At 33.4% G+C, this 22,063-nt stretch overlaps 6 protein-coding genes across 7 annotated transcripts in view; 1 reads left to right on the plus strand and 5 right to left on the minus strand.

Moving 5' to 3' along the window:
• Nucleotides 1–23: 23 nt before the first annotated feature.
• Nucleotides 24–10,627, minus strand: LOC135831980 (CD109 antigen-like). 2 transcript variants are annotated; one of them, XM_065344887.1, is made up of 28 exons: nucleotides 10,497–10,627; nucleotides 8,297–8,443; nucleotides 8,020–8,200; nucleotides 7,665–7,946; nucleotides 7,432–7,572; nucleotides 7,157–7,345; nucleotides 7,008–7,079; nucleotides 6,700–6,924; nucleotides 6,436–6,613; nucleotides 6,181–6,356; nucleotides 5,838–6,089; nucleotides 5,610–5,759; nucleotides 5,400–5,539; nucleotides 5,230–5,318; nucleotides 4,920–5,143; nucleotides 4,665–4,841; nucleotides 4,413–4,595; nucleotides 4,092–4,328; nucleotides 3,840–4,024; nucleotides 3,647–3,749; nucleotides 3,382–3,567; nucleotides 3,124–3,310; nucleotides 2,825–3,057; nucleotides 2,596–2,757; nucleotides 2,320–2,513; nucleotides 2,061–2,235; nucleotides 1,883–1,988; nucleotides 24–1,811 (listed from the first exon to the last, which is right to left on the minus strand). In XM_065344887.1, the coding sequence occupies exons 1-28, from the start codon at nucleotides 10,613–10,615 to the stop codon at nucleotides 1,639–1,641; spliced, it is 4,866 nt and encodes a 1,621-aa protein (XP_065200959.1). In that variant the 5' UTR covers nucleotides 10,616–10,627; the 3' UTR covers nucleotides 24–1,638. The 2 variants fall into 2 exon arrangements, with proteins under 2 accessions (XP_065200959.1, XP_065200960.1); XM_065344888.1 differs by lacking the exon at nucleotides 10,497–10,627 and adding an exon at nucleotides 9,848–10,083.
• Adat1 (Adenosine deaminase, tRNA-specific 1) lies at nucleotides 10,210–12,285 on the minus strand. Its single transcript, XM_065344896.1, has 3 exons — nucleotides 12,040–12,285; nucleotides 11,174–11,946; nucleotides 10,210–11,079 (listed from the first exon to the last, which is right to left on the minus strand). The coding sequence occupies exons 1-3, from the start codon at nucleotides 12,283–12,285 to the stop codon at nucleotides 10,824–10,826; spliced, it is 1,275 nt and encodes a 424-aa protein (XP_065200968.1). The 3' UTR covers nucleotides 10,210–10,823.
• A 134-nt stretch (nucleotides 12,286–12,419) lies between these two features.
• On the minus strand, nucleotides 12,420–14,836 carry LOC135831986 (glyoxal reductase-like). The gene is made up of 6 exons (XM_065344906.1): nucleotides 13,765–14,836; nucleotides 13,604–13,684; nucleotides 13,398–13,505; nucleotides 13,039–13,328; nucleotides 12,738–12,942; nucleotides 12,420–12,667 (listed from the first exon to the last, which is right to left on the minus strand). Exons 1-6 carry the CDS (start codon nucleotides 13,850–13,852, stop codon nucleotides 12,525–12,527), a joined length of 915 nt encoding a protein of 304 aa, XP_065200978.1. The 5' UTR covers nucleotides 13,853–14,836; the 3' UTR covers nucleotides 12,420–12,524.
• A 138-nt stretch (nucleotides 14,837–14,974) lies between these two features.
• LOC135831985 (uncharacterized) lies at nucleotides 14,975–16,988 on the minus strand. The gene is made up of 6 exons (XM_065344905.1): nucleotides 16,530–16,988; nucleotides 16,245–16,446; nucleotides 16,000–16,168; nucleotides 15,760–15,902; nucleotides 15,556–15,669; nucleotides 14,975–15,471 (listed from the first exon to the last, which is right to left on the minus strand). The coding sequence occupies exons 1-6, from the start codon at nucleotides 16,700–16,702 to the stop codon at nucleotides 15,118–15,120; spliced, it is 1,155 nt and encodes a 384-aa protein (XP_065200977.1). The 5' UTR covers nucleotides 16,703–16,988; the 3' UTR covers nucleotides 14,975–15,117.
• A 940-nt stretch (nucleotides 16,989–17,928) lies between these two features.
• On the minus strand, nucleotides 17,929–20,013 carry LOC135831989 (ATPase ASNA1 homolog). The gene is made up of 7 exons (XM_065344909.1): nucleotides 19,553–20,013; nucleotides 19,312–19,459; nucleotides 19,088–19,239; nucleotides 18,850–19,000; nucleotides 18,653–18,760; nucleotides 18,381–18,581; nucleotides 17,929–18,213 (listed from the first exon to the last, which is right to left on the minus strand). The coding sequence occupies exons 1-7, from the start codon at nucleotides 19,672–19,674 to the stop codon at nucleotides 18,085–18,087; spliced, it is 1,011 nt and encodes a 336-aa protein (XP_065200981.1). The 5' UTR covers nucleotides 19,675–20,013; the 3' UTR covers nucleotides 17,929–18,084.
• A 349-nt stretch (nucleotides 20,014–20,362) lies between these two features.
• The window catches only part of cnc (cap-n-collar), a 91,205-nt gene continuing 89,504 nt past the window's right edge, over nucleotides 20,363–22,063 (plus strand). The window contains exon 1 of the mRNA XM_065344908.1: nucleotides 20,363–20,691. The gene's annotated coding sequence lies outside the window, so the exon portion shown is untranslated. The remainder of the gene's footprint in view (nucleotides 20,692–22,063) is intronic.

Below are 22,063 nucleotides of genomic sequence, written 5' to 3' on the forward strand. Positions count from 1 at the left end.
AAATAATGATGAAATGCTGTTAGTTACAATGGAATATTTTAATTCATTCTCATTTCTCATATGAACACCACGTATACATTTTTTTCAAAAAATGTGTCCTTTACATAATCATACATATGTATTATAATACGCTTAAACAATTTAACATTATGACGCGGACGGACTTGTGATTATAAAAATAACATTGAATGATAAGAACAAAAAACCTAATGCACAGCTCAATTTATAATAGTACAGTCTTTCAAGGTGTTTACGCAGTTTACGTGAGATAATACAAATTCAAACTCTATCATAACTTGAGAAAAAAATAATAAAAACTACCAAATAATTGCAAGCATCAGCGAAATTACTTTCAAATTCAGATCGATGTTCAAACAATGAGTATTAATTGACTCAAAAATGAAAATTTTCAAATAAGAATTTTTGTCAAACAGTATTATGGTATTGAAAATAAAACTTTTCAAGGGGTAACATAATGTTTTAAAATTTAAAAGGCACTTTGAATGGACAACACTTTATAAGAAGATCACAAATTTTAAGGCACAAGTAATTAAAATTATCACGCAGGCAAACAAAAACAAGAGCCATTGAAAATAAATTAATAAATATCTTGTTTCCGTTTACGTACATTATAGTAGAAAAATCGACAATTTCTTTAAAAATACTATACAACTCCAATAACTAGGTACATTTAACGATGACAATGAAAGTTGTAAAATAGAAAGTGCATCAAAGTGGACGGCTTCGTTACTTAAAACTATATAAAAATGTGATCAAAATCTTCAATTAGGTACAATCAACATTCTACACAAAAGACTGCTGGGTGTTACATAACATTAGGATTCGATATAAAGTACATATCATAGAAATAATAAGTAACAACTACTTTAAAAAGCTAAAAAAATAAAAAAAGCATTAAAACAGTATCAGTTTGTTCGGGGTAAAAGCTCTGGAAATTACACGTAGAGTAAAATTAATGAGATTCGATCGTAATCGACAGAGAATAAGTCGTAAAAATACGTATCATCTACAAATAAATAAAAAATCATTTTGAAAAAATCAAATTTGGTAAAAAAAATCAATAAAAAATTATAAAAAATGTACAATCGTTCTCAATGCAGTTACGAACAAATGAAAAAAAAAAAAATTACGGTTTTTTCAAATACATATACAACTGCTAATAACAAATCACAAATCACAAAAAGGAAAAAAAAATGTGATTTGAAAATGTAAAAAACAGAATAGATCAATGAGAAATTAATTTCTTACAAAAATTATGCGCTTGACATTACAAGTGATGAAATATTCACAGATCTATATCCGTGTAGACTAGAAATACTTTTACAACGGACCGAGAAAAAAAAAGGAAAATTGAAAATTCAATCAAATTAATATCACTTTAAAATACCTAGCAGAGAAATTTGACTTCAAATAATTATTAAAATAATCTCGACATGGTCATAGAACCCCCCAAAAGAACAAACAGTTACAGTTCTTACGAATCTTTTCAGATTCCATTTCTCAAAAAGTTGAACTTCTATCGATTGCACAAGAAATACATAAATTAATATAAAAAATTGATAAAAACGTATAAAAGCCTAAGAGAAATCAACGTGAACAAACATATCACATGTTATTTTACCTCAAATACCTCACAAGGAATGTGATTAAAATACTGAATAAAATTGTAGCTTTGAACACTGCAGCTGTATTATAAATAGGGCAATATGGGCACTGACTACTGCCACATACTTCACAAATACTCAGCAAATAAGTAGGTGTGGCGTCGAATATAGTTTCGTTGAAACGCTCTGAAAAATTAGACTAGTCTAGAAAAATTCAGTTCATTTTAAAAAATTAATATTCATTAAAACCTGCTAACCTGGTGCGTAATAATCGTAAACGCGAATAGGTAAATATCTCGACATGTTGGCAACTGGTAACCATCTCTCAATAGTGAATCGTATACAAGTTTCAGAATCGTCCAACTGTGGAATAAGAATATAAATTATAAATATTATAACGCGAATTTTTTACATTTCAATACACCAAATCCTTACATAATCGAAATAGAATAAAACTTTCTGCTCTAAAAATCGAGCTCTTTTCAAATTCGGAATAGTTCGAGAGCGCACGTATTTGTCGAGATTTTGTTGTTGTATAATATACCCCGTTGGGATGGTGACATCAAGAACTGCCATACCAGACCTTATAGATTCGTTTAGATAAGTCCATCTGAAACATGATTTTTTTTTTGCATACAGGATTCGTCTTTTCAAGCTTCATAATTGTTAATCAATCGAAAATGTACGGAATTACCTCTGACAACTATAATACATAATGTGAGATTGATTTCTACCGTGGAAGTGAGCTTTTGGCACAAGTGAAAATGCCTGAATTGGCGGCTGTGTTTGGAATTTGGCGATATCTACGTTATATTGGACGTGCATTTGAAGAATTGCGAAACCAGCTCCTTTCCCTTGAACTTTAACGGTGCCCCAAGCATGTGGAATCTAATACAAAATTAACAAATTATTAAAATCATCATCTAAATGTACCTATACAAATATTCACTAGCAAGGAAAATGATCATACATCGATCTTTTGAAGAGTAGCAAGATTCTTGCTGTTGACATAAATCCATCTAGGATGACCTGATAAGGCGGTAGCTTCGACAGATACTGACAACCCAGATACATCTCTGATTCTTTCACGATTAGTATACTCCATCAAGGCTTTCATAGCAACAGCAGTATCCTAAAAGTATTAATTAAATCAATGAGTTGGACACATTTCCTAGAAAATTTTAACCAGAATAATTTACCTGTGTCGAAGCCCAACCACCATCGGTTAATCTTTGAGTATTCAGCCATTTAACAATTCCTTCCATGACATCTTCCTGTCGCCGCTGTACGTAGACCAATAGAGCGTAAGCAGTAGCTTCGATATTCATCGAATCGTACTTATACGGCAATCGAGGTAGCAAATATGATTTCTGATTTTCCAGTTTATTGGGAGGCAATGGAACAGCGTCTCTTCCCCAATATATCAATCCGCCTGTACATCAACGTGTTTTAAGCGCATTCGTGATTAATTTCAATAGCATCCACAAAATTGATTTACCTTCCTGCCTCATCTTTCTATTCAAAGTATCGTAGGCTATGCCAGCAGAAGCTGCTTTTGCTAACATCAATGCGTACGCTACCACAGCAACTTCGTAAGGATCACCTCGTAAATCAATAACTTTGGCATTTTGTTCTAACCACTGGATCGCTTTCAACTGAGCATTGCTTACTTGGCCTCCCAAAGACTAAAATTGAATCGAATTAAATAATACAGTCCAGCACATTGCATATAATGATCAATAAACTAAATACCAACCCCAACGTCTTTTACAGTTGTTAGAGCGATCAAAACTTGAGCAGTTAACGAAATATTACGATGTTTATAATCATTCGGCAAGTGTGCAGATATATTGGCTTTTCGATCCGGTATCCATGAAACATCATAGAAAGCACCTTCTTCGGTTTGATGAAGTAATAGCCAATTCAACGATTTTGTGATGATCTGAAATGAAAATATTTGTCATATCAACTATTTTTCTACAATGTTTTTTAAATTTAAAAAAAAAATCTCTTCGGCTTACTTCTGGATCTATGTATAGATAATTTTCCCATTCGTAAAACCTCGCTTCTTGAAGAATACGGATGCAATAAGCGGTCAACCATACGCTCTTCGGGGATATATCCCTGAGAAAACATAACACACGTCCACAATCATAAGCATTGTTTCAAGAAAAACAATTCAAAATTGAAAGAAAAAATAGTAAAACAGCTAACCAGTCACTACGAAACAAACTGAATGAGCCGTCATCATTCATAAAAGAGATCATACGTTGATATTGAATATTCATGTGATGGAATGAGTATTTTTCTTGAGTCCGATTTCGAGCATTGATTAATCTCATGTACGTAGTCGTGTACATCATGGCCGCAAATCCAAAAACGGTTTGTTCGGCACCATCCTTTACAGGGGAAAAATTATTTTTGTTACAGACCAAAAAAATACACACACAGCAATTCAGAACTTACCATCGGCAAGCTGAGCAAGGAAGTAGCATTTACGGGCATCGTTGGAAAAATAGGTCCAACTACATCTCCTACTATGGAAATAGTCGCTTTATTTGATCCATAAATATAATAACGATCAATATCGTAAGGTATAATAGGAGTTTCAGTGACATTTACATGCATGTATTGGAATATATATGCACGATTCGTCAGATCTAACAAAACTGACTCGTGTCTGTATTGCGGCAAACCATCAGCCTAAAAGCAAACGAAAGGGCACAAACAGAAGTGTTATAACCTAGGAATGATTTGAATGAACTTTTAAAAAAATATGTACATTACCTCGACGTGTAAAATACGAGAAACTCTATCACTGGCAATTAAAGTTGTAGCGCGCACTGAGACTTCTACATCTCCCAATTTGACAGGAACAATAGGCAAATATACAATGACAGCATCTTGCGCTTTGATGTATACGAAAAATTGATGTTCGCCAAATGAAGTTCGCGGAGAATAAGAACTTACCTAATAATAAGAATAATGTATAAATAAATTCGCGCAATAAAATGCTTCATACAATAAAATTTGTCTTACAATTCCTTCTTCTTCAACGTGCACAAATTTATAAGAATTCGAGCCTTCTAAAAGTACCACAGCTTCTATAGCGTTCTTCATGTAATTGAAAACAGTGACCCTTACACCAACTTGTTCACCTTGCCTGCTTCTCGTAGGCATTTCAACGTTAATGAAAAATGGTAAGATACCCATGTACTGCAAGCAAGAAAGGAAAATCAAAAAGCCATACTTCATAACACGTAGGTTAATGGTTTTTAAAGAACGAATACATACTTCAATAGGTTTTTGTATCATTCCAAAGCCAAACGACTGACTCACACTGAATGCTGTTATCATCCAGTGAGCAGGTTTATGAGGTACAGGAATTTCAAAGATGTATCGACCATGAGGACCAATATTTATATCCCTCCATAACCAAACATTTTCGTAATGTCTTTGTATGCGATTATAACGCATTTTTCGAAAGAGATTTAATTCAGTCATATTATAAGTTGGAGCTAAACGAGAGAAAAAAATTGATAAATAAATGGAAAATGTGCAAATTATCACAGGAAGTCAAATAAATTCAAACAAAACAAATCACCATTTCGATAATTATACCCCATTGTGTAATTTCGATATTGCGTCTTTCTTGGAACAACCACATCAGTAAAAACTATAAGTCCTGCAAACCTGCAATATTTCAAAAATTAGACAATTTATAAATGAGTACTCTATATTAGAGAAATTTTTAAAAAATATATAATATATTACGTGAAAGTCTGATTCGCATCAATTCCATGCGATGATGAAGGTAAATGAACAATATCGTCAGGGTCTCCTGAGTGCGATAACCACGTGTGCAAAAATGAGCTGTTTCCTTCGTGATCATATAAATTCATTTTTGATAATACCTTTAATAAAATGAAGTTGAATTAACAAATTAAGTTTCAAGCTGGTGATTTGTTTATTCTAATTACGTACTCTAGCATATGTTAGTTCGTTTCCGAGTTGTAAGCTGTAAAACGGCCTATCGAGACCGGAAAGGCCAACGTAAGCACCTGGTTCGCCGTAAACAGCAACTTCCACAATTTCACCAGTTCTAGCCTTACGATTATTGATGAATACTGTAAACTACAAATTAAAAATATGACACGTTATGCAGCTAGTAATGGAAATGTGGATAAAAATATTTCTCAATATTCTACTGACATTATTACGCGAAATTCCATTCACTGGGAATGTCAAACTATCCGCGATGATATCTCCAAATTTTCCAACGTGATAAACCACGATCGTGGCAGAAGGCGCCATTTCAGCGGATAAAGTGACAGCGAATGTGTAAACATTAGATGAAGTAGTTTCTTGAGCAGCTAACAGAATGATGCCTTTTGAAAGTAACACATAATCGAACACTTCCATTTGGAAATTACTATGGACATGGAACATTATGTATTCTCCAACCTGAACAAAAGTATTTCAAAATTATATTACAAGAGAAATTTTTTTCAAGATTTTCGAACACTCGAACATCGGACCAGTGCAACCAACTTACTCTTGCATCGGTAGTACTCGTTGATACTTTGATAAAATGATCTGTCGGAGAGTAATACGCCTGAAGATATAATTCTGTATAACTACGTTCACCTCCAATGTCTCTAAACGTAGCTGTTATATGAATACTATCTACATCCTTCAAAGTTTCACTTCCTTGTTGAGTGTTTCCCAAACCTATGCATAAATAATTATAACGACTGTGAAAACTGGGAAAATATTTAACGCACTGTGTATTGTTTTCAACCAGACTCACCGAGCTGACTTCGTAAATCAATTTTTAGTGACCAAATACCATTTTCTGGCTTGCCAACTGGGATATCGATAGAATGACGACCAGCACTCTTCATTATAACTTCTGCCGCTAATTCGAGTTTACTGTCCATCAACCGATATAGAGGTAATGGCGAACCATCATGGAAAGACACTCCCAACTAAAAAATCAGAAATTTTCCCGAATTTACAAAATCTTTTCATTTACTTATTTCATCACATCAAAGTACATATTAGAAAAACTTACATAAACTGTGAATGGTGATGTAGGTTTAAACACTTGTTGCTCTGATCCCAAGAAGAACACTTTAACTGAAGAATTGAAGAATCGAGCGACGGAATATCCTTCAACGATTTCATCCAAAAATCGTTCCCCTACTGTAGCAGTAATAACGACTTCGTATTCGTCTAAATTAGGAATGTCTCGAATCAGATCTTGGACAGGATATTGAAATTGATATGTTCCTCGAAACTGAAATTAGATACATTTTTCAATAAAAAGTTGAGTTGAAAATCTTGCATGCCAACGCATGTATAGTAGTTTCAATCACTTACCCATGTTAAATGAGGAATTCTCTGCAGATTATCTCGCTTTTGTTGAGGATACCAGAATGGATACGATTCATCCTGAATAAAATAGAAATACACATTTTAAAATCGTCTATGCTTTATAGAAATGAAAAATTAGGAAACGAACTACTCACAAAATAAAAATATTTTTCAGAGATGGGAGTAAAATCTTTAATATAAATATTTGAAGTCTTGAATGGCCTTACAGAAGCTTTCAACGTAAGATTTCCAACCACCGGAGCACCGCCAGTATAATTTGCCATCACGGTACCCGTAAGGTATTCGTCAGTGGTAAAAATAAACGGAGCCATAGTAACATTTACCTATGGAATGACATTAGTAATCATCATAGTTTCAATTTTTGATATGTACATAGTATGTAAAAAACAAATTAATAAAATAAACTCACTTCGAATCTCGTCTGATAATATTCTTCAACGAGAAACGTTGATTCCTCAACTTGACCTTGCGCCAAAACTCTAATAGTCCATTCACCAAACACTGGTTGATCTGAAAGCTCGTATTCTAAGCTGACAGTTCCCAAATTTGACTAGAAAATATTCAATTCCGAGTTATGAATACAGATTCAAGAAATCGAAAGCTGTCTGTAAAACGGAATGCAGTTGTGTACTTGTGTATTACCTGTCTTGAAAGCCACCTTCTCATAATACGTTTTTTGGGATCCAACATATACACGTCGATTATGCCATCGAAAGCTCTCAACTCGGTGGTAATAGGAATGGCTCTTAATTTTACCGTTTCACTTTGTTTATAAATCGGTTTATCGGTTTGAATATAAATAGTCATGGATCTTTGAGAAAATATGAGTGTGGTTTCATTCACAAAAGCAGCACCTCCCAGAACTCCGGAATACAGACCTTCTACTTTCAGTTTATAGTTACCACTAACACTTGTAGCTGGAATCTGTTAAGGCGAAATAAATTGAAAACAAAACGATTCTAAAACAAATTCAAATTTATGAAATTAATCAACGTACCCTCATCAAAAGTACTTCTGCAATCCCCTTTTTCACATCTCGAGAGTCAGCGGCAACTTCAACACCGTTTCTTTGAATTGATGAACGAATAGTTAAAGGGTGTTTCATCGAGTATACAGTAGCTGCGACCCGGTAAACCTGTGCAGGTCTTACCACACGACTTGCGACCACAAAAAATGTACTGAAAACAATCATACATGAAATTTTCTTTTTGTTAGGTATTTTGGCTCTCAACAAAAGCTTTTTAAAAAATTTAATTTCAATTCATGTAACTTACGCTTCGTTCAAAATTACATTGCTGTTCCATGGTGAATTGATGCTCGATGGATTTCCTTGATTGGGTCTACCAAATTCAGCAAATGGATTTTGAGCAAAAGCGAAGTGGATAACCAACACAAACGCATACAGCCAAAGCATCGTCAACCTGCAAAAATAATTTCAAAACGTATAGTAAAACTTACAAAATAAAATAATAGCCAATCGTCTTATTAGACTACTTGTTCAAATAAAAACATAATAATATAACGATTCTTCGTAAACGCGTTCCTACTTTTCTCCCCACATATCAATTATCCTAATGAATATTTCTCCCGAACATAAATTCATCCAGTGTAAACCAGCATTATAAAAATAACAATAGTGGCGACTTCGAAATTACGTCTGTTATAAGTGTTTCAATTAAGAAACTAAACTGAATTGTGGTGTTTCAAATGAAAGGGTTCCAGTTTACTTCACTGAATTTCAAGACCACGAATTCTTGATCTGCAGGAAAACTGTGACAGTCATTCAGAAACTGATTTTAAAAAACAGATTCATATGAATTTATTTTCTATACTACACATCACCTAATTCATTCATTGATTCATTGTTGTTGAAGGAAGGCTATTTCCTCACAAAGTTGTGAATTGTCAAAATGTAGATATACTTTTTACAGTATAGAAAAAATTGAAATTGAAATGATCGCACACACAAGTAATTTAATATTCACATCATTACTAATTAATGTACACAGTACCTATACCTCTACCAGTCTATATACATGAAATGTGTTGTTTTAAGAACATAACACCTAACACATTGATCATTGGAATTGATCATCTAGTATTCATAATTAAAACGTAGAAAGAACAGATCATAAAGGAATACGGATGTATTTTATTTTCATTATCCTTATACCTTCCGAATGCATTACAAACATGAAAAAGATAACATGGCAAATGAATATCAACAAGTGAATCTGTTATCTAATGCAGAATGCGCAAGATGCTTATCTACTCACTGAGCTTACTGAGCTAAACGCTGAACACACCAAAAATTTGAATTTTAAAAAACTGAAATAGATTATCCGAATCAAAGAATAACGATTTACATCAGAAAATAATTTTGATGATTGAATACCGTGTATCATTATTCAAAAGTATATGGTACCGCATAATATTACTATCATCTGAACTCAAATCATGAAAATTGTATTCTGACATTTCTGAACAAAACTTACAACTGATATTAATCATATTTAAACAGAACGAGAACAATAATTATGATCTTTTTTTTTAAATTTGCGAGCTTAAGCAAGGGCCATCTAGGCATTATCCTGTAAACCGCATCAAAACAAAACTTTCCACAATCTTGATGATAATTATTAGTGTACAAAGTAGATGCCCATTCAAATCGGGAGGACCATTGATACGAAATGATTTCATATTTCAGCATATGAAACTTTAAGGAAATCATAAATGTGTGATTTTATCAAAATGATCACTAATGTAAAATGTCTAAAGTGTTGGAAAATACAAAATAACCTGTAGGTTAACGCCCATACACTTACTTTGAAGCACCGATTTCTTCACTATTTCGAATTGAAACACTTTACTATAATTACTATCAATACACGAGAGTAACATAATAAAAATGAATCATGGACGGACGAGCAAAAATGAATTAATGTACACTTATAAATTCAATTTTTTAAGCACCATTCCAGTTTCCATACAATCAGCCGCATTTTTTGGAAGTTCGTCCGTTTCATAATAAACAATAATAAACATTAAACAAACTATTGGGAGTGATGGGGTTGGGGTTGGGGAATGATTTTCGATTGTTGAATGTTGACGGAATGACGGTTGACGTATTATGACGTCACTCGTAGGACGAGACAAGGTAACGACAGTGTTGAAATAAAATTTAAAATTCAATTGTTTCAATTTTAATTTTATTGTTGAAGTTGAAAATTGAAATGATAAAACACAGTACCTTACCTAACTAATCAATTTCAATTTTTTTATCGCCGAGTTTGAAATTCTATTATTCTTATGAAATCAAACAATTTACATTAGAAAAAATTAAAATTCCACAATAAATTAACTTAGAAAATAGACAACATTAGATGCTAAATTGCTAATCAACATAGGCAAGAAAAAATAATAGAGTTTTTTTGACCATTGATAACAATAGAAATTGAAATGAAAAGTACATACATATTTTCATTTTTCAGCTTGTACGCATCCATATTCCATTCCAATGAACATATTTTTAGAACTTTTATCGTTTTATGGAATTTCGCAGTAGTGAAGTTGTATGATTTCAACTTTCCCATGAACTGCCGAGCAAACTGTAATTAAGAATAAGAGTTTATCACAGAATTGTTATTGTTTTACGAGTCAAAATGTTCAAAAGTCTATGAATCGAAAATTGGAGAAATTCGACAACTTTTCTGAGATGGTTTTTCGTAGCCAGCTAGTCACTATACACGTAAGAAATATTTAACAATATGGAGAAAATGTCAAATATCAAGTAAAAAATTTTCACTTAAATGATAATAAATCACGATTTTTAATAGTCCACAGCCCAACAGCATTTTTGAAATCGTCGCTCATTTTGCAATAACGTGCTGCCAATTTTTTAATTTGAAAATAAGTTAACTGATCGTAATCTCCGTCACTGGCGAGATACTTGAAATCACTTAAAAAACATTTTTTTGATACAAGAAGTGGTTGAATTTTATCAGCTTTTTTCTTCGTCCATCCCAACCGACGTCCTTCTACACAAACTTCGTGATTCCTAAAAAAAAATGAAAAATGAAAAAGTAAGCGATTAGGTATTTCAATAATAGTGGTTACCTAATTTGGTATTGAAACAAAACGGTTGAACTCACTTCTCTCCAACATCGCACCAAACAATTCCACAAGCGGACGGTTTCGCATTGGGCAGACTTCTTCTCCTATTAAACTCAAATTCTAAGCTTGTATGCAACAGGCGAGGAGGTTTCCGGCACAATTTTTCCACGTTTTCGTTTCGATGAATTACTGCTCTTTTCATGGCAAGTTCGTTGTAAAAAGACGGATGGCTGGAGACCACAATACTAGTTAGGTAAATCGGATGTGACAGGAAAAATGATAATAGAGCTCCTTCAATGCCGACACAGTTCCAACGCAAAATTTTATCACTGCACGACACAGATAATGTTCGGTCTCCTCTGCCAGGCTTGGTACGAACAGTTCCCACGACGTGATATTCTGTACCTGGCTGTTTTTTGTCCTGATTGATATCATATGGCAAGGATTTTGCTCCAGTTCGGTTAATATCTGTTACAATGACGCCACTATTTTCGACAAGGCTAAATTCCACAGAGTGATCTTCAAGTTCACGCTTGAATTTTTTTGAACGTACTTCACTTTGAGACAACGAACGTTTGCAACCAGGGAGTAAAACATCCGAAACCTCACAGTCTTTGCCAAAACTTTCTTTAGGAAATATAGACGCATCACCGCAAGGAACCTGGGTTGTAAATAAATGAAATGTAACTCCATCTTTAATGGCATACTTATTCAACGGTTTGTCTACAGACAAAATAGAGGAGTTTTCGCCTCGTTGCAATGCTTTGATCTCTTCAAAAAGATACCTCATAAACCCGCGACGAGCCAAAACCTACGCACACACAAAAAAAGACAAAAAATTACTTTTAAGAAAATTATGTTCACATTACATATACCATAATGAAGACAAGGTAGATTTGTTCACCTCAGCATGACTGTCATTGAGTACGTCGCCTTTATCACTTATCTTGGTACCGCCAATACATTTGGTTCCCGTAGCAAGACCAATAATTCGCAACTGATTATTTACGTGTGCTACTATTGCGGCTAACGAGGCCCATTCTTTTTCTGGAATTGGCTTTCCAGATTTTGGTAAAGTGGAGAACTTTTTGAAGCACAAATTAGCAACCGTATCAGCAAAATTAGCGTCGAATTCATTAAGCTCGTACATTTTATAACAAAAATTTATCAAAAAAAAAACATAAACACAAAATTAAAAGAATTTAGGATTATAATAAAAGTAATTTCAAGTTTAGCGATGGGACGGAAAAACTAGGAAATATTAAAAGAGGTACAAGAAAAAAATGAAAGGAGTTATTTAACTTTAATTTAACGATGAAATAGGATTAAATGTTTGAAATTCAGTAATGTTTAAAGGTAAATGTGGATTAGTTATTTAGAATGCCCAGATCACATAACAGGCTCTGGGTTCCAAGCGTATTTATCCCTGCGTCCGATATTATTTAATGTATTAATATCTTCTTGCGACAGTTCCTTTTCTAGACGCGAGTTTTCTTCGATTCTAGACGGAGTAACAGATTTTGGCACGACCGCTGTTTCAACAAAAATAATTAAATGTAATGGATTGAATAAATTGTTCATTCGAAATGAATCAAATCATACCGTAGCCTCTTTGTAGAGCGTAACGCAGAAGAGTTTGACCAGGTGTAATTTTATTGCTGTGAGCCACGTGGCTAACGATAGGATCCTTCAATAAACAAGGATTAGCAGTTCCACCTAAAGGGCTGTAAGCTTGCAAAATGATTCCGTTCTTCTTTGCGATATTTGTCAACTCCTTACTTTGTTGGAAATGTGGATGAAACTCCACCTGAAAATAAATCGTAATTTTCACAAATTCATCATGATAGAAATCGAAGTTACCTACATGCGCTCAACTTGACAGTACTAAATATATATCACATACTTGATTTACGGCTGGTATGATGGAAGTATCGCGCAGCAACTGACTGAGATGGCCAACAGTGAAATTGGATACACCAATTGACCTTATGATACCTTTACCTTCGTTATATAACTTGATTAAATGTTTCCAGGTATTTGTTCTGAACGTATAATTACAAGGATCTGATGGTGAATATCCTGCGGCACCAGGCCAGTGTATCAAATACAGATCTATGTACGATATACCCAAATACTGCAGGGACGTTGTAACCGCTTGTGTTACTCTAAGTTCGTCACCATGATCACTGGGTGCTGAATATAACGAAACCGATCATCAACAATATTAATTTACAAAAAAGGCTCAATAACAAATACTCATACCTAGTTTTGTAGTAATGAAAATATCTTCTCGTTTGAGCCCATGTTTTGGTAATAATTGTCTCAAAGCATATCCAATTTCCTGTTCGTTACGGTAAACGGCAGCCGTATCTATGAAAAAGAGTACAAAGCCATTGTAGCTCACATACCAATGTTTATCAGATACATATTTTGTTTCAATTGGGCTATACGATAAGAAAATTACATACCAATGGAACGGTATCCGGCTTTGAACGCAGCGTCCAACGTTTCAAGAATTTGAGGACGTCCTGTGATTTGATACGTTCCCACTGAAAATTACACCAATACTAAATCTTAATTCAACTGTACCTACTGATGTACGTAAAGTTCAGCAGTTTAGAGTACTCACAAGTAATCACAGGCATTTCATGACCACTGTTCAAAGTAGCTTTTAAATCGATAATTCTTTGATTTGGAGCTAAATCTAGACACAACATTTTTGATTTTGAAAGAAAAACTCAATCAAATGAAATGAACAATACTAGAATTTACTCCAAAAATTGACGATTATAAACTTAAAATGAGTTAAAACAAACGTCGAACTCGAATAACTCGATCGAACTTCAACTTGAATGAGTAAAAAAACTTTAAAAATAATGAAAATCTTTCCCAACCATTTCCTCACCTTATCATGTACGTTACGTTACGTTTATTCCTAATAATCTATGACGTAATTGGTAATTCCCCAAAAACATTCAACATTCAACTTTTGCTATGACGTCATCGGTTAAGGAGGGGAACTACTTCTTTGTCATTTTTGAGTAATTTAATTTAATTTAGGTACTCAATCTTCAATTATTATTTTTCATACTCAAAAGAAACTAGAAAGAATCTGTTACTAGAGATAACAAGAGTTACTTCGGGAAAAATAAGTACAGTGTCGGTGTCAGTAGTCAGTACATCATTTCCTGGTAAATATTTCGAACAATTTTTTTCTCCGACCAGGGGAAAGAAAGGTATGGATTTTTCCAATTTATAATCAAATCAGCATAACGCTAAAAGAAATACAAGGTATCCTCAGTTTTCTTCTTTTTTATTTTCTGTAAAAGAGGCCGTAATTTACAAAAATGTGTTGAATACAGTTTTGTCAGCTCGGATTCCAGAAAATTAATCCACACAGCGTAACAACTAACAACAAATGACATAAGTAGGTATTTCCGAAACTGAAGAATGTAAGAAGCCATTAAAAAATTTCATATGGAGAATGAAAAAAATTGAAAGTTTCCTATAATGTTAGAAATTCCACCATTTCGTGAACTCTGCAAGACGAAAGTTCAACATTGACGGGACCAACCAAAAACAGTCACACTCGCTGCAATTAGCATCACAGAAAGTTGTAAAAACACTGCCGGAGTTTTTTCTTGCATTCAGTCCCTGCAATTTTCAGGATTCATCGTGCGATCAAATCTTTTTTCTCTTCCTTAAAAAGTTGTACTACTTACATTAAGAAATATTGATAATTCTAAAATCTGAATCTTCAAGAACGTCAGTAACTACGGAGGTGAATTATGTACATATTATACCTCGTAGCACTCAATCAAATTGAAATATCTGACTAATTAATATAACAACTCATGTACTGTATCATTCTTCTACATGATTACATTTTACATTACATGTTCAAATATAGGTAAGGTACTTAAATAATAACTCGCATGTGCCTATTATTATTCTCGTAACAAACTTGAAAATGACTCCTTCATCATTGTTCTTGTTCGTATCTATCATCACACTGGTCAAAATTTTCGCTACTTTCTAGCTCGTCTTCAAAAGCATGTTCAACAAATTCATTATGAAGATTGGGGTCGTTGTCAGACGCTTCATATGTTTCTATGTAATGGGTATGGATCATTTCCATTTCATCAGCACTAGCTTGCTGAGCTTTCTTGATTTTTCTCTGACGTTGCTTAATATATTTCTTAAAACTATTTCTATCCCAAACATCTTTATCTAATATACTATTTGACGGTATTTCAAAAACTGCTTTCGGGTTGTTGAGAATATCTTCAATTCCTTTCGCACCAGATAATCGAGATTTTGAAACAGCCTGCTTTACCTGTACATTCATGATAGAACAATATTGTGGTGTCAGTAAAAAATACTTGGAAAAAAACAAGGCGCATATTCAGACAAATCATACCGTGTGCAAAATTTTACTATGATTCAAACCAAAAACATCCATTCGCATCGCAGGCAACTCTTGTTCCTCATCATACTCAAAAGGTTGATCATCTTCCAAATTTGCAATTTTCTCCTACGCAAATAAATATTAACATTAATAACATCAAGTGCCATAATTTGGAATGTTGTGCTTATCAATAAGATGATTATCCATCTATTCTACCTTCACTTGGCTGGGTAAAGTTGTTATGAGTTGCAAATCTTCTTTAAGATGATGATGCTCTTGAAGAGCGGGTACGTAGTCTTCTCCAAAATCAGCAATTTTTAAGCGCCTATCAACTTCGGCTTGAAGAGCATAGTGTTTATCTGCAATGAAGAAATAAATAAATTACAAACTAAATTCCCAATTATCACCATGCTATCTGAATAATTGTTTTCTGTGAACGTTCACATCATTGTGTACCTTTTACAAAATAAATCACAGGAACCAAACCCATTGTTCTTAAATTGATAAGTTCACTACGTAGAGGATTAGCAGTCTCATTCAAAAGATGTTGAATCTCATCATCTTTATCAGTTCCTTGAGGAATCCAAAATACATTAATGGCTCTAAAATCAGGAGTTACTCGTACCTGTAATGCAAGAAAAAATACATAGAATTGAGAATACACATAAAAAGAACATGGGTAAATTGTATAACTTTCAAACCTGAGAAATTTGAATATCATATCCTATCAGTGGAAGTCCAACATCGCTTGTGGCCAAAATTTCCGTAATGTTTCTCATGAATAATTTATTTAATATAGCACTTTTCCTGGTAACGGGAATAGTACGACAAGCAATCGAAGTTACAGCGGATTTCAAACTGAAAGATGGAAACCCTACGGGTGGTTGGAAGAATATTCCTGTTCTGAAACATCAATATTTGTGAAAAATGAGTTCTTTCATTCATTGATGAACAATAACAAGTATATTCAATGATTTGCAACTAACTTTTTGGTTTTCTCGAGAAATTTCCACATCACTCTGTGAGGTTTTACACATCGGGGTCCTCTCATCTTTAGCATTTCTTCGTAAGTATACATTCTTCGACCGTTCCAACTCGTAGTAGAAAACAATCTTTTGTGAGGTTGGCAGTTGAAAACTGCTGGTTTTAACGCTAGCATGATGTTTTCTGAAGTATTATTCTAAATTAAGCACTATAAATTCTACAAAACCACCACAAATAACGCACGACATAAATGTTGAACAAATTGATCAAAATACTTCTACTTTACTTTTATCGACTAACCAATTTCTACTACGTTGGTTTCAGTATTTTAATATATGAGTTAATATATTCAAATATAGTATTAAAACCCCAAAGTATTCATTATATAATCACTCAATTAACAAAAATTCGCAAAAATTTGAACCTAAGACAATTGAAACATGGTATTATCACTTTTTTTTTATCATCCGCGCAGCCGCTGCTCGAATGATGATAGGAGCAGGAGGGGGGGGGGAGAATATTTCTTTGGAATTGGAACCGCAGTGACGAGAGACGAGACCACGAGTATAAACACGAGTGAATAGGAGTTCTTTTAGCGTTGTCGAATATCCGGATACTCGGAAATTCGGATTTCTCCAAAATCGTTATCCGGATATCCGGATGCATCCGGATTGTCGCCATCATTCCGAGTTTTCTCTAGTGATGAAGTGATAAGCGATTTTTAAATTTTGAAAAAATTCATTCTGTGGATTTTTCACAACCTTATCTTTTGTATTTGGCATATCCGAGTGCAATCCGGGTATCCGGATACACTTTGGATCCGGATTAATAATTCGTTTGTATCCGGATGCATCCGGATATTCGACATCGCTAAGTTCTTTAGTAGGAGTACTAAATACCGCACTAGGCGCAGGCCAGAGACGCCAGAGTTTGGATGTTTTATAAAACAAAAATTAAAACACCACTTGAAACATGCTCATACCAATTTGTTTCATTTTTCTAAAACGAAGTTTTTCTTTTTCCCGAATCCTGTTCGATGCCTTTTTTCCGCATTTCTACTTTGCGACTTTGCTCTGCTCAGCTTCGCTTCACTATAGCTGTACACTTGGCCTCACAAGTCACAAAATGTACGCTGATGAACAATCATTTCATTTGTCTATTTACGTATGCACTACTGTATAACTGTATGAATTTAAGCATTCCACTTGTACATAGCAGAAGCAACCACAGTACCCTGCAGATTCTCCTGTCTTTATCCGCGAAATTAAAACACACTTTAAATTCAACTAGAACCTACCAAAAATTGATTTTTCAGTCTTGCTCTTGACTAGTCTTGACACCTATAGTATCAGGCTATCATTTGTTAGTGTTGGCTATTTTAATATTGAAAAAAAATACATATTCACCAGACTTCATTAAAATGTATTTCCAGCATCATAGCCATGCAGAACAAACACAATAAATACCATATTTTTTGAAATTACATTAACTTGATAAGGATAATAAATAGAATGTTAAATAATCAACATGAAATGTATAACATTTAAAATATAACCATTAAGAAGAATTTGGTACATAAGGAGTGACAAGATGTTCAGAAAATTCTTCGATTTCACGAGGACCACGAACTTCCCGATCCAGCTGAGGTAATTTAGTAACATGAAGGTCTTCATATAAATCAGTAATCTGAAACAGATGAATGACACAGGAGTTTCAAAATGACTGACTAATTACCAGTGAAAAATGAAACAACGTGTTCTCAATCAAAAACGTTTTTCGAAACAACGAAACAGTTCACGAGAAACTTGAAGCTTATTGCTGCATACATATAATCAAAAAAATAAATCACGTACTTGGTCCATATATTTGGTTTGAATTTTGATGCGAGATGAACAAAATTTACAAGGTTTCTCCTTGTCCGAAGGGTATATCAATTGATTAACTACAATATTGTGGGTATCGATGCCACATTTCGCCAATTCTTGAACTAATCGTTCAGTTTCGTAAAGCGAAAGAAATTCCGCTATGCATACACAGACAAAAGTCGTTTGGTCCTATAAATAAAAAAACATGTAATTACGAAAACTAGTTTTTAAAAAAACTGTCACAAATTGAGAATACGCACTGCATCTTTCAATTGATCATTGACTTGCCGAATAACATCCAATGTTTCTTCCATTTTATTGCTCACCGAGTCAGAGGTTTGATCGTTTACACCAAATAACATGGCAAACTACACATCGTAAAGCAAAAATTATTTTAATTTACGAGGTCATTATTGAATTACCAATCACATAAATATAATGAAAAATATTGTATCACCTGCGATAAAAATGGTGCTATACTTTGTTTTAATCGAATCAATTTTCCTAATCCTTTCTCCATCACTTGAGGAAAACTCAATAATCTCAACGTGTGGCCAGTGGGAGCAGTATCAAATACCACCACAGAGAAATTCATTCCTTTTACTAATCTAGAAAAAAATCATTACATATTTCAAATGATTTAGTGTAACCTTATGAAACCTTTTTCTAACTGAAGGTGAAGGAATTATCATCACTTCATAACAACAGCATAGCTCATCGCTTCATCAATTCCAGGGAAGGCGCCGATAATTTCTTGAAAAATCCCTTTGCTTAATTTTAGAACATCATTTTCTCCTTCAAAGTACTCCTCTGGAAGCTCGCTGTAACCCACATTGGGATCGATTTCCTAAACATATGCAAATATTCGCTTTAATTCAAGAGTAGCTACATAATCAAGAGGTATCTATCAATTTGTTACCATGGCAAACAAATTAGGGAAGCCATTGACTTTAGTCGGAACTTTGGAAAACTTCTGATTAAATGCATCAGATATATTATGAGCAGGATCTGTCGATATAATCAAAACTCGTTCTCGAACTCGGGATAACTGAACAGCCAAACTACAACTAAAAGTAAAAAAAAAAAAAACAAGAGACGCATTAATCACAAGTACCTAAGTATGTAGATAGCGGTAACAAATCATGTAAGATTCAAATTACCTGCACGTGGTTTTTCCAACTCCTCCTTTACCACCTACAAATACCCATTTCAGTGATTTTTGTTCTATTACGTTCCTTAAGGATGGTTCCAAAAATTCGTCTCTGGTACTTTCGTCGCCCATAATAAAGTTTTGAATAAATTATGATTTCTTCCACAAATGACCTGCTTGAAACCGCTGATGAATTGTAATACGTGTTCAGAAATTACTATCACTAATCATGTTAGATACACTTAATCATTAATTCAACACATAAGCACGTAAGAAAATTGCTATACTGATCAACTAGAGGAAAATTAAAGAAAAATTTATGAACAAAATCTTAAATAACGATTCAGGACTACCTAATATCAATCTTATCAATCGAACACATAACTTGTCATAAACCATAAATATCTCATTAGTTCATTGTTCATTATTTTTGGCAATCATTTTACCAAACCATGAATTTTTTCATTTTCTTTTCAAGACATAACTCACGAAAAATTGTACTCAATGGATCACAAGTTCACTCAAAATATTAAAAAATTTTCAGGTGGTTCCATCAAAAGTATAATTTTTTTCTTTCAATTCGCGATAAAATTGTTATCATCAATTTTTTTCCACAATCTTTTACATACTCCCATTCAAATTGCGTAATTATTTTGAAACTGATCACCGAACAATGAAAAAAAAAGATTTTTGCAAACATTTCATTAATCACGAAATCACTAATGATTACAAATACGAATACGTGGAACAAGGTAAACTTTCATTCAAACCTGCGACCTTGGAGTTTTGTGATATTTTCAAAATGATAACAACATGTAGTGATAATATGCGGTCCGTTGTTGAGACAAGTTTGTTAGGAAGTTTCGCTGAGTCATTTGTACGGAGAACATTAATTTTTTACGAACATTTGAGTATTTATTTTGAATATTTGATTTAATTTTCGTGATTCTCGTTTATTAAATCGAAATATAAAATCTGTATCAATGGAAAGAATCGATCCGATCCCGTTTTCCATTCGTATTTTTGCTTAATATTTTCAACTTTTCATTGTGTTTGTAATCTTCTCGTGTAACTGTTTGTTGTATGGTGCAATTGTGAAAACAACTTTGAACTTGCTGTATTTAGCGATAATCAAAAATGTATTCATAGGTGAGCAAAATTATTGTACCATTTTCAACTGCCAAGTATTAAAGTGCATCTATTGTTATCAAGCATTCATGTACTGTGAATTCCCACATCTATCTCTACTTCCTTTTCAAGTTTTTACTGTTCATCGTGTTGACTAAAACAAAATCAACAGTTCCATAAATTTTACTGTATGAAATTTCATTTCTTCTTGACTTCTTCAAATTCCAAAACTACTCGTTATTCTGTCACTTTATTCGAGTATTTAATGTAGAATGCTAATGCAAATTACTTCGTTTTATAATGAGAATCGAAACTTGTGAGGAACTTTGATGTTTTCTTGATAAGCTTCATGATTGCAATTATGAATTAGGTGATTCATTTTTGAGACCAATGATGATGATTGCTTATTTTTGTTTCAATTTCTTTTATTCCTCATTTACGATGGAATTGGAATTGCACAGTTCGTCTTCAGTTTTGAATTTTATTCTTCGTACATTTTTTTTTGTTTCCAATCTTCTTTCAAAATTATCTACGAAAATCAAACTTCAAATCAAATCCTCGTTGCTATTAGCAATAGAAATTCCGTTTTGCGTTGTTACATAAATAATATGATGTCGTAGAAAGTTTTTTGTTATCTTCCCGTGAAAGAACCTTTCATAACAACAACTGTTCAGTGTTCACTTACGTAAACTACTTCAGCGACTCGTCCATTTTAAATCAATAGGAAAATATATATGTACTTATTCAGTTTCATTTATGGCTACCTATCGAATGTTTGCGCTTTTCATCGTTTGTGCTTTCATGCGTCGAATGCGCTTTTGGAAAACAGAAGTTCCCAAACCTGTTAGTAATAGACATATACTGGAAGATGTATATATACCTACCTACCTACATATTCTTGTGGAACCATTTCTGTACCTTCAAACATCTCATACAGTGGTCTGAGAGACACTCCAAAATGGTTGAAATTCAATTTCTTGAACCCATTTCCCAAAAATTTGACCAACTTTTCCGGATTTTATGTTTCGAGGGTCGTAGATTTCGAATTTGATTTAAAAAATTTTATAGGGACGATGACAGGGAGATTGAGTTAAATTCGAAATTTGAGCCATATATACGCGCGGTAACACAATAGATTTTGACTTTGATTGTTAATTTTTTTATTTTTTATTTTATTTTATTTTTTGGAAATTGCTCTCATGATTCCTGCTTTGAGTTGAATGACTCAGTTTTTATTTTAAACCATTTTGTTCATATAGAATGTATAATCATTTTATGCCTAACATGGCTAAAAAATCAACACCATAAATAATTTATATCTTCCAGACTGCTCTATTCGAATCCACTTCAATTTACGAGAAGTTTGCAGTAATAAAATTCGTTTGCAAAAAAC

Source organism: Planococcus citri, chromosome 1 (genome assembly GCF_950023065.1).
Source record: "Planococcus citri chromosome 1, ihPlaCitr1.1, whole genome shotgun sequence".
In the NCBI taxonomy this organism is placed as follows: Eukaryota; Metazoa; Arthropoda; class Insecta; order Hemiptera; family Pseudococcidae; genus Planococcus; species Planococcus citri.